General features: G+C 40.9%; 1 protein-coding gene across 1 annotated transcript in view; it reads left to right on the top strand.

The window, feature by feature from the left end:
• The window catches only part of si:ch211-266g18.6 (synaptotagmin-like protein 2), a 42,848-nt gene that overhangs the window by 18,633 nt on the left and 12,190 nt on the right, over window positions 1–12,025 (top strand). Inside the window, exons 10-13 of the mRNA XM_038967397.1 lie at window positions 92–197; window positions 7,174–7,335; window positions 7,939–8,017; window positions 10,023–10,122. Coding sequence (XP_038823325.1) covers window positions 92–197; window positions 7,174–7,335; window positions 7,939–8,017; window positions 10,023–10,122 — 447 coding nt within the window. The remainder of the gene's footprint in view (window positions 1–91; window positions 198–7,173; window positions 7,336–7,938; window positions 8,018–10,022; window positions 10,123–12,025) is intronic.

Raw genomic sequence — 12,025 nt, 5'->3', positions numbered from 1 at the left:
TAGACTACTTTCAGGGTGAGGAACTATCTTACATCAAGTTGTAAAATAGTGAACTACTCCTTTAACAGTATAACTCCTGTCTGCTGTGCAGATATGTGAAAACCTACCTCCACCCTGACAAATCCCGCCATAGCAAGAAGAAGACCTCCATCAAGAAACGCACAATCAACCCAGTTTTTGGTGGAGAGACACTGAAAGTAGGTTTTACCATGTTGTGAGTGCTTTCCGTATATTTTATGAATTCATTTAGCATGAAAATGTACTTGGGAAAGTTACGCATCTCTTAGCCTGGTCTTTGTTTATTTTTCACTCAAATACAATTACTTTATTTACAACCAAATCTGAGTTTCCCCACCCAACGTGTGCGGTTGGCACAATGGTGTGGGCTTGGCTGACTGGAATACACATGCACATTTGGTGCAGAACCAGATGTTATGCGTGTGTACAGTGACATGAGAATATTCCCCATAGTTTTTGTTCACCCACACCAGAAGTGATCAGGACACGCAGGTTGAAATATCCAAGCAACCTCTGAACCAATTCTATTAACTTCTCTGGGATATGTGGGACGGTAGCGTCCCACTTGGCCAAAAGCCAGAAAAAATGTAGCACGCCAAATTCAAATATATTACTATAAAAATCAATCTTTCATGAAATCACACATGAAAGACACCAAATTAAAGCTACACATGTTGTGAATCCAGCCAACATGTCTGATTTCAAAAAGGATTTACGGCGAAAGCACACCAAACGATTATGTTAGCTCAGTACATAGCCACAGAAAAACACAGCCATTTTCCCAGCAAAAGATAGTAGTCATAAAAAGCAGAAATAGAGATAAAATGAATCACTAACCTTTGATGATCTTCATCAGATGACACTCATAGGACATCATGTTACACAATACATTTATGTTTTGTTCGATAATGTGCATATTTATATCCACAAATCTCGGTTTACATTGGCACCATGTTCAGAAATGCCTCCAAAATATCCTGAGAAATTGCAGAGAGCCACGTCAAATAACAGAAATAGTCATCATAAACTTTGATGAAAGATACATTTTTTACATAGAATTAAAGATACACTTGTTCTTAATGCAACCGCTGTGTCAGATTTTTTAAAAAACTTTACGTAAAAAGCACACCATGCAATAATCTGAGACGGCGCTCGAAAATAACAACATTTCTCCGCCATGTTGGAGTCAACAGAAATACGAAATTACATCATAAATATTCCCTTACCTTTGATCATCTTCATCAGAATGCACTCCCAGGAATCCTAGTTCCACAATAAATCGTTGTTTTGTTCGATAATGTCCAAGTAGCTACTTTTGCTAGCATGTTTAGTGCAAATGTCCAAACGCTCACGCAGATGGAGGCGAACTCGGACGAAAACTTCAAAAAGTTATATAACACAGGTCGAATAAACTGGTCAAACTAAGTAGAGAATCAATCTTCAGGATGTTGTTATCATATATATCCAATAACGTTCCAACCGGAGCATTCCTTCATGTCTGTAGAAGTTATGGAACGCAAGGCGATATCATGAGGAAAGCGCTTGACCAGGAACTGGCATTCTGCCAGACCACTGACTCATTCCCCTCCCATCCGGCCCCACAACACAGCATAAGCTTCATTCCACGTTCTACAGACTGTTGACATCTAGTGGAAGGCGTAGGAAGTGCAAACAGATCCATATCTTACAGGGAATTGAATCGGCGATGAGTTGAACATTGACCAGTCTCAGAATTCTCACTTCCTGTTTGGATTTTTTCTCAGGTTTTTGCCTGCCATATGAGTTCTGTTATACTCACAGACATCATTCAAACAGTTTTAGAAACTTCAGAGTGTTTTATATCCAATAGTAATAATAATATGCATATATTAGCATCTGGGACAAAGTAGGAGGCAGTTCACTATGGGCACGCAATTCATCCAAAAGTGAAAATGCTGCCCCCTATCATAAAGAAGTTAAGAACAAGTGTATCTTTAATTCTATGTAAAAATGTATCTTTCATCAAAGTTTATGATGAGTATTTCTGTTATTTGATGTGGCTCTGCAATTTCTCCGGATATTTTGGAGGCATTTCTGAACATGGCGCCAATGTAAACTGAGATTTTTTAATATAAATATGCACATTATCGAACAAAACATACATGTATTGTGTAACATAATGTCCTATGAGTGTCATCTGATGAAGATCATCAAAGGTTAGTGATTAATTTCATCTCTATTTCTGTTTTTTGTGACTCCTATCTTTGGCTGGGAAAATGGCTGTGTGTTTTTTGGACTTGGTGGTGATCTAACATAATCATATGTTGTGTTTTCGCTGTAAAACATTTTTTAAATCGGACATGATGGGTAGATTAACAAGATGTTTATCTTTCATTTGCTGTATTGGACTTGTTAATGTGTGAAAGTTACATATTTAAAAATAAATAAAAGTAATTTCCCGCGCTGCCTTTTCAGCGGAATGTTGTCAGGGGTTCCGCTAGCGGAACTTGTGTCCTAGAAAGGTTAACTAACCAACTAAATGATAACATAGGACACACACACACACTGTATAGGTTATTGATTATAAACTTAATACGATGACAACAGGTCCCTAGCAAACTAACACAATAGGACACTTGTTACACAAGATGGAGAGTTAAAGAGAGAGAGAAAGAGAAGCAACACTTGCATACATTTGGGAGCTACACTCACAATAACCCTAATACCTTGCCCCGAACTGCCGCACTTTTGGGTAACAAGTAATATATGTATTTACACGTTGAAGGTCTTTGTCAGCTATCTCTATGAAAAATATAGATAAACTCTCATGAGATACTTTACCTCAGGCAAGCAAAACCTCAATACTTTTTTAATATCAGATTTCACACACCAGCTGTTATTGACAAATAGACACAGACCACTACCCCTTGTCTTACTGGAGGTGGCTGTTCTGTCTTGCCGATGCACGGAAAAACCAGCCAACAGTATATTATCTATGTCGTCATTCAGCCACAACTCGGTGAAACATAAAATATTACAGTTTCTAATGTCCCGTTAATAGGATAGTCTCGAGCGCATCCAGATTATTCTCAAATGATTGCACGCTGGCCAATAGGACGGATGGTGGAGGCGGGTTTTCCACTCGCTGACGAATTCTCACAAGACACCTGGATCTGTGTCCCCTGTTTCGGGTCTCTTCTTCATGCGAATGACGGGGGGGTTGGGCCTGGTCCGGTATCAGCAGTAAATTCTTTGCGTCTTTTTTGTCTATCACATCTGAAAATGTTGTTGTCCGCAATGGCAATGTCCTTATCCATAATCAAATTATTCAGCCAGGTCTGTGAGATAACCAGAACGTCAATAGCTAATCAAAACCACTAGATGGCAGTAGATTACTTTAATATAGTGTGACCAGCATATTCCTATCATTGCTGTTGCCATCTAAACTCAGCAAAAAAATAAATGTCCTTTCACTGTCAACTGCGTTTATTTTCAGCAAACTTAACATGTGTAAATATTTGTATGACCAAAACAAGATTCAACTACTGAGACATAAACTGAACAAGTTCCACCAACATGTGACTAACATAAATGGAATAATGTGTCCCTGAACAAAGGGGGGATCAAAATCAAAAGTAACAGTCAGTATCTGGTGTGGCTGCATTAAGTACTGCAGTGCATCTCCTCCTCATGGACTGCACCAAATTTGCCAGTTCTTGCTGTGAGATGTTACCCCACTCTTCCACCAAGGCACCTGCAAGTCCCCAGACATTTCTGGGGGGAATGGCCCTAGCCCTCACCCTCCAATCCCAGATGTGCTCAATGGGATTGAGATCCGGGCTCTTTGCTGGCCATGGCGGAACACTGACATTCCTGTCTTGCAGGAAATCACGCACAGAACGAGCAGTATGGCTGCAGGAAGGGTACCACATGAGGGAGGAGGATGTCTTCCCTGTAACGCACAGCGTTGAGATTGCAGGCAATGACAACAAGCTCAGTCCGATGATGCTGTGACACTCCGCCCCAGACCATGACGGACCCTCCACCTCCAAATCGATCCCGCTCCAGAGTACAGGCCTCGGTGTAACGATCATTCCTCCAACGATAAATGCAAATCCGACCATCACCCCTGGTGAGACAAAACCCCGACTTTTCAGCTAAGAGCACTTTTTGCCAGTCCTGTCTGGTCCTGCGACGGTGGGTTTGTGCCCATAGGCGACGTTGTTGCCGGTGCTGTCTGGTGAGGACCTGCCTTACAACAGACAGTCCAGCTTCTCTGAGCCTACTGCGGACAGTCTGAGCACTGATGAAGGGATTGTTCATTCCTGGTGTAACTCGCAGGCAGTTGTTGTGCCATCCTGTACCTGTCCCGCAGGTGTGATGTATGGATGTACCAATCCTGTACAGGTGCTGTTACACATGGTCTGCCACTGCGAGGACAATCAGCTGTCTGTCCTGTCTCCCTGTAGGGCTGTCTTAGGTGTCTCACAGTACGGACATTGCAATTTGTTGCCCTGGCCACATCTGCAGTCCTCATGCCTCCTTGCAGCATGCCTAAGGCACGTTCACGCAGATGAGCAGGGATCCTGGGCATCTTTCTTTTGGTGTTTTTCAGAGTCAATAGAAAGGCCTCTTTAGTGTCCTAAGTGTTCATAACTGTGACCTTAATTGCCTACCGTCTGTAAGCTGTTACAGGCTGACTGCACCTGCAAAATTGCAGAATTGCAAAATAAATTTAGAAATCTATATTATTCCATTGTTGCACCCACACTGCTGGCGCGCGCCAACGAGCGTCTGAGTTGCCAAGGGCTAAAATAGAAGTCAATTCTATTTGTGACGCAGACCGCGCTGCAAGTCCTGCCTCTCCCATCTCCTCATTGGTTTATAGAAGCAGACACCCACGTGCCATCTCCTCATTGGTTATACCCACGTGGGTGACTGAAAGACGAACGAGGTCAGTGGCGATAATGCACCTTATTTATGAAAGTTGCCAATCGCAATATAAAGTCAAGAGAAGAAAAAGCCTGGAAGGGGGAGAGATGACTAGAAACGATTCGGTTGACCGTTTTATGTGTGGATTAATTGGCAGAATAGAGGACCTTGTGAGACTTGTCCCAATGCTACGCCTGCGCTGTCTTGGCTGTTTGCTTAGGGTCGTTGTCCTGTTGGAAAGTGAACCTTTCACCCCAGTCTGAGGTCCGGAGCAGGATTTCATCAAATATCTCTATGTACTTTGCTCCGTTCATCTTTGCCTCGATCCTGACTAGTCTCCCAGTCCCTGCCCCTGAAAAACATCCCCACAGCATGATACTGCCACCACCATTCTTCAACGTAGGGATTGTGCCAGGTTTCCTCCAGACGTGACGCTTGGCATTCAGGCCAAAGAGTTCAATCTTGGTTTCATCAGACCATGAGAATGTTGTTTCTCATGGTCTGATCATCTTTAGGTGCCTTTTGGCAAACTCCAAGCGGGCTGTCATGTGCCTTTTACTGAGGAGTGACTTCTGTCTGGCCACTCTACCATAAAGGCCTGATTGGTGGAGTGCTGCAGAGATGGTTGTCCTTCTGGAAGGTTCTCCCATATCTACAGAGGAACTCTAGAGCTCTGTCAGAGTGACCATCACCTCCCTGACTAAGGCCCTTTTCCCCCGATCGCTCAATTTGGCCGGGCGGCCAGCTCTAGTAAAAGTCTTGGTGGTTCCAAACTTCTTCCATTTAAGAATGATTTTGGTGACCTTCAATGCTGCAGAAATGTTTTGGTACCCTTCCCCAGATCTGTGCCGACATAATCCTGTCTCTGAGCTCTACGGACAATTCCTTTAACCTCATGGCCTGGTTTTGGCTCTGACATGCACAGTCAACTGTGGGACCTTCTATAGACAGGTGTGTGCCTTTCAAAATCATGTCCAATCAATTGAATTTACCACAATTGGACTCCAATCAAGTTGTAGAAACATCTGAAGGATAATCATTGGAAACATGATGCACCTGAGGTCAATTTCGAGTACTCAGACCCTTTGTTATGAGACTATGTAAATAAGGTATCTGTCTTTTATATTTAATACATTTGCAAATATAAAAACCTGTTTTCACTTTGTCATTATGGGGTATTGTGTGTAGCTTGCTGAGGATTTTTATTTATGTAATCAATTTTTGAATAAGGCTGTAACATACCAAAATGTGGAAAAAGTCAAGGGGTCTGAATACTTTCCGAAAGCACTGTAAGTTATGATGAACTTCATAGGATGGTGAAAGTTCAAGGTGACGAGCTCAATTGATGCTCCTTTCCAATTCATATAGTGGGTCTTATTCTGGTGACATTATCGTCGATGCTTGGCAGCCGTTTGACAAATAAAAATAATCTTGCTCTTTTGTCCGTAATAATCTCATCATGTAGGCTGGCTGACCCGCATTCTATTTGCGAGCTGTTGGCTAGAGCGCACATGCCAATACCAGAGTGGGTACCCTCGCCATATAACACAATTATTTTGTGAGAAAACCATTAGTACAGCTTTAAAAAAAAATCATTTGGTACATTTTACTGCAAAAAGTATTTGTATGTGCACTATATCACGTACAGCTTTTTATCTGCAACATGCCAATTTGATGGAAACGTCTCTGGTGGGGAAATACAGATTTTATGCGGATTTTAGAATATTAGCATGAAAATCTGAAGCCAATTGCATGGAAACCTAGCTAGTAACAGATCATTTTTATTCTATTCTAATGCTGCAGTGATAACAAGTGGGACACTTTGAAAATACTACGTGTAACCTGGAAGCAACAGGTTTTGTGCGTTTACATGCTTTGAACTAATTGAGAACGCTGATAGGCTAATGGCTAACAAGCTGCGTTAACCATAAACTATTATAGTGTTCAAAAACCATGCAATAGATTGCATTTTGATAAATAATGTTTTGTTGTTGCATTTAACTGTCAAATTCTGTTACCGAGGTTATTTCCTTAGTAGTTGAGTTCATCGTGTGCTAGAAGTCAGATCTCAGGGATGACGAGTTTCCCACTAGTAATTACGAGTTGGACGGGCTTTCAAGTGGATTATATCCTCGTATTTACGAATTTACAAGATGTTATGAACGCAGCTTATCCTCTTAACACTTCATCTTTTATTTCATTTTTTTGTGTGTAATACAGTTTTTTTTGTATTCCCCTCTCCAGTACAAGATGATGATGGATGATCTGAAAGGCAGGACACTGAACCTTTCTGTGTGGCACAATGACTCCAGAGGGAGAAATGTCTTTCTGGGGCAGGTAGACATTGACCTTAAGACCTGGGACTGGGGGCATGAGACCCTTACCTGGTACAACCTACAGCCCAAGGTAAATAGCATTTACTGTATAGAAGTTGTGGAATTTATACAGAAAGAAACATCACAAGGCAGCTTAGTACATTGCCTCCCAGGCGTTGAGGTCAATCCCATTTTAATGTAGTCTTTTCAGGTGGACTTGAAATGTAATTAATGACAAAATTACTTTCAAAGAGGATTCTTTTCAGTTCAATCTCAATTCACTTTCTGAATTGCCTGAAAAGCCTGCTTATTTGACCCACCACTGACCTGAGCAGATCTCTGGTAAGGAGGAGTTTCTTGGAAATAAACCACAACACAAATATTATTGTAGAACATGTGTTAAAACCCAGCTGGACACCACCTCTCCCTCCCTGACCAACACTGGCCCTGATATAGAGATGAAATGGTATGTGCAGTAAGAGATGAGTTCATACTTTATTGATCCCCGAGGATAGATTAGTTTGTCGACCTGACAAACCCACAATAAGATAAAAAAAAACATCACAAGACATTAAGAACAACTATTGGATATAATGTATGTTTGTAAATGTTTTGGAAACAAAAAGCAGCAAGAGCAACACTCAGTTATAAATGCCTGTGTGTTAAGTTATCATCCACTTGTTTTTATTTGCAGAATCCTGGCGTTCAGGACTCTCCTGAATATCATGGACTGTTGACAGTAGCACTGAAATATATTCCCCCTGGCTCAACAGGTACTGATATGATATGCCTGTCTCTTTTGTGCATGGGATAGCATTATGTTATGCTAGAAAAATAGTGACAAATAAATCATGTTTAAATCACTTTACTGAGCCAAAACATTTAAAAAATATATGTATACAGTACCAGTCAAAAGTTTGGACACGCCTACTCATTCAAGGGTTTTTCTTTATTTTTAGTATTTTCTACATTGTAGAATAATAGTGAAGACATCCAAACTATTAAATAACACACGTGATCAATTATTCACTGAAAATGTTAAACAAATCAACATATATTTGATATTTTAGATTGTTCAAAGTAGCCAGCCTTTCCCTTGATGACAGCTTTGCACACTCTTGGCCTTCTCTCAACCGACTTCACCTGGATTGCTTTTCCAACAGTCTTGAAGGAGTTCCCACATATGCTGAGCATTTGTTGTCTACTTTTCCTTCACTTTGCGGTCCAACTCATCCCAAACCATCTCAATTGGGTTGAGGGCGGGTGATTGTGGAGGCGAGGTCATCTGATGCAGCACTCCATCACTCTCCTTGGTCAAACCGGTCTAATGTCCATTACTCATGTTTCTTGGCCCAAGCAATCTCTTCTTATTATTGGTGTCCTTTAGTAGTGGTTTCTTTGCAGCAGTTCGGCCATGAAGGCCTGATTCACGCAGTCTCCTCTGAACAGTTGATGTTGAGATGTGTCTGTTACTTAAACTCTGTGAAGCATTTATTTGGGCTGCAATTTCTGAGGCCGGTAACTCTAACGAACTTATCCTCAGCAGCAGAGGTAACTCTGGGTCTTCCTTTCCTGTGGCGGTCCTCGTGAGAGCCAGTTTCATCATAGCGCTTGATGGTTTTTGCGACTGCACTTAAGGAAACTTTAAAAGTTCTGGAAATGTTATGGATTGACTGACCTGCATGTCTAAAAGTAATGATGGACTGTTGTTTCTATTTACTTATTTGAGCTGTTCTTGCCATAATATGGACTTGGTCTTTTACAAAATAGGGCCATCTTCTGTATACCACCCCTACCTTGTCACAACACAAATGATTGGAAAGAAATTCCCTAAATTAACTTTTAACAAGGCAGACCTGTTAATTGAAATGCATTCCAGATGACTACCTCATGAAGCTGGTTGAGAGAATGTCAAGAGTGTGGAAAGCTGTCATCAAGCAAAGTGTAGCTATTTGACGAATCTCAAATCTCAAATATATTTTGATTTGTTTAACACTTTTGTTTACTTCAATGATTCCATATGTATCATTTCATAGTTTTGATGTCTTCACTATTATTCTACAATGTAGAAAATAGTACAAATAAAGAAAAACCTCTTTAATGAGTAGGTGTGTCTAAACGTTTGACTGGGACTGTATATTTAACCTTTATTTTAGGCACGTCAACAACACATGTAGTGCACATTTTGCTGACCTCAATCAATTAGTGTCATAAAACAATTATAACTTTTTCCTACTAAACCGCTTCCTCCCCTAGCGATTTCACAATCTACAAAAATACAATATCACACCTATCTCACAATCTACAATTATGGTGCCACTCTGCACACACAAGCTTGTTAGCTAGCTAGCTTAAAGGACATTCAAAGTTCCTTCATAGAAGCTGCTCCTCCTAGGTATAATTCTGTGGACCTAATTCATATAAGGCATGGCATAATGTGATGCCCAGCACTTCAAGCCTCCTCCTCAACCCTCTTGCTGTGTCCCCACCCGCAACATTTTAGTGACATCTTGCACCATAGGCTACACATCATCAAAGGTTGATTTCACAGGTTGAAAAAGGAACAGAAACTAACAATATAAACCGGTACTATTTTCGGGTTCAAACCAGTCAGAACAGTGGAACGAAACCAAACCGATTGGGAAAATAATTTTGGTTCCAACCCCTGAAAAAGAATAGATTAGTCAATAGTCGTGTAGTACATATTGAAAGACATGTGGGACACTGAATTAGCTCTCTGATCATCAATATTGGATATTGTGCCTCCTCTTCTTGCAGGTGATGACAAGATTAACTCAGGGGAGGTCCACGTGTGGCTGAAGGAGGCCAGAGAGCTGCGTAAGCTAAAGCCTCAGGGTGTCGACTCCTTTGTGAAGTGGTGAGTAGAAGACAGGTTTAATAGAATGGCGTCTGAGGCATGTAATGGTCACATACACGAGTTTAGCGGGTGTAGCAAAATGCTTGTGTTTCTAGCTCTGACAGTGCAGTAATATCTGACAAGTAATATCTAACAATTACACAACATATACCCAATACACACAAATCTAGTAAAGGAATAGAATTAAGAACATAAAAATATATGGACAAGCGATGTCAGAGCGGCATTGAATAAGATACAGTAGAATAGTATAGGATACCACAATTTCATATGAGATGGGTAATGAAAGATATGTGGACATTATTAAAGTGACTGGTGTTCCATTTATTAAAGTGGCCAGTGATTTAAAGTCTATGTATATACAGTTGAAGTCGGAAGTTTACATACACTTAGGTTGGAGTCATTAAAACTCGTTTTTCAATCACTCCACAAATTTTTTGTTAACAAACTATAGTTTTGGCAAGTCGGTTAGGACATCTACTTTGTGCATGACACAAGTAATTTTTCCAACAATTGTTTACAGACAGATTATTTCACATATAATTCACTGTATCACAATTCCAGTGGGTCAGAAGTTTACATACACTAAGATGACTGTGACTTTAAACAGCTTGGAAAATTGCAGAAAATTATGTCATGGCTTTAGAAGCTTCTGATAGGCTAATTGACATCATTTGAGTCAATTGGAGGTGTACCTGTGGATGTATTTCAAGGCCTACCTTCAAACGCAGTGCCTCTTTGCTTGACATCATGGGAAAATCAAAAGAAATCAGCCAAAACCTCAGATTTTTTTTTTTTGATCTCCACAAGTCTGGTTCATCCTTGGGAGCAATTTCCAAACGCCTGAAGGTACCACACTCATCTGTACAATAGTACGCAAGTATAAACACCATGGGACCACACAGTCGTCATACCGCTCAGGAAGAGATGTCATTGTCTCCTAGAGATGAACGTACTTTGGTGCGAAAAGTGCAAATCAATCCCAGAACAACAGCACAGGACCTTGTGAAGATGCTAGAGGAAACGGGTACAAAAGTATCTATATCCACAGTAAAATGAGTCCTATATCGACATAACCTGAAAGGCCGCTCAAGCAAGGAAGAAGCCACTGCTCCAAAACCGCCATAAAAAAAGCCAGACTACGGTTTGCAACTGCACATGCCGACGAAGATCATACATTTTGGAGAAATGTCCTCTGGTCTGATAAAACAAAAAAAATAACTGTTTGGCCATAATGACCATCGTTATGTTTGGAGGGAAAAGGGGGTGGCTTGCAAGCCGAAAGAACACCATCCTATCCGTGAAGCACGGGGGTGGCAGCATCATGTTGTTGGGGTGCTTTGCTGCAGGAGGGACTGGTGCACTTCACAAAATAGATGGCATCATGAGAAGGAAAAATATGTGGATATATTGAACAACATCTCAAGACATCAGTCAGGAAGTTAAAGCTTGGTCGCAAATGGGTCTACCAAGTGGACAATGACCCCATGCATACTTCCAAAGTTGTGGCAAAATGGCTTCAGGACAACAAAGTCAAGGTATTGGAGTGGCCATCACAAAGCCCTGACCTCAATCCTTTCGAAAATTTGTGGGCAGAACTGAAAAAGCGTGTGCGAGCAAGGAGACCTACAAACCTGACTCAGTTACACCAGCTCTGCCAGGAGGAATGGGCCAAAATTCACCCAACTTATTGTGGGAAGCTTGTGGAAGGCTACCCGAAACGTTTGACCCAAGTTAAACAATTTAAAGGCAATTCTACCAAATACCAATTGAGTGTATGTAAACTTCTGACATACTGGGAATGTGATGAAAGAAATAAAAGCTGAAAGAAATCCTTCTCTCTACTATTATTCTGACATTTCACATTCTTAAAATAAATTGGTGATCTTAACTGACCTAAGAC

The sequence above is a fragment of the Salvelinus namaycush genome, chromosome 28 (genome assembly GCF_016432855.1).
Source record: "Salvelinus namaycush isolate Seneca chromosome 28, SaNama_1.0, whole genome shotgun sequence".
Classification (NCBI taxonomy): Eukaryota; Metazoa; Chordata; class Actinopteri; order Salmoniformes; family Salmonidae; genus Salvelinus; species Salvelinus namaycush.
The sequence above is the reverse complement of the archived record's forward strand: the minus strand, read 5'-3'. Positions and strand labels throughout refer to the sequence as shown.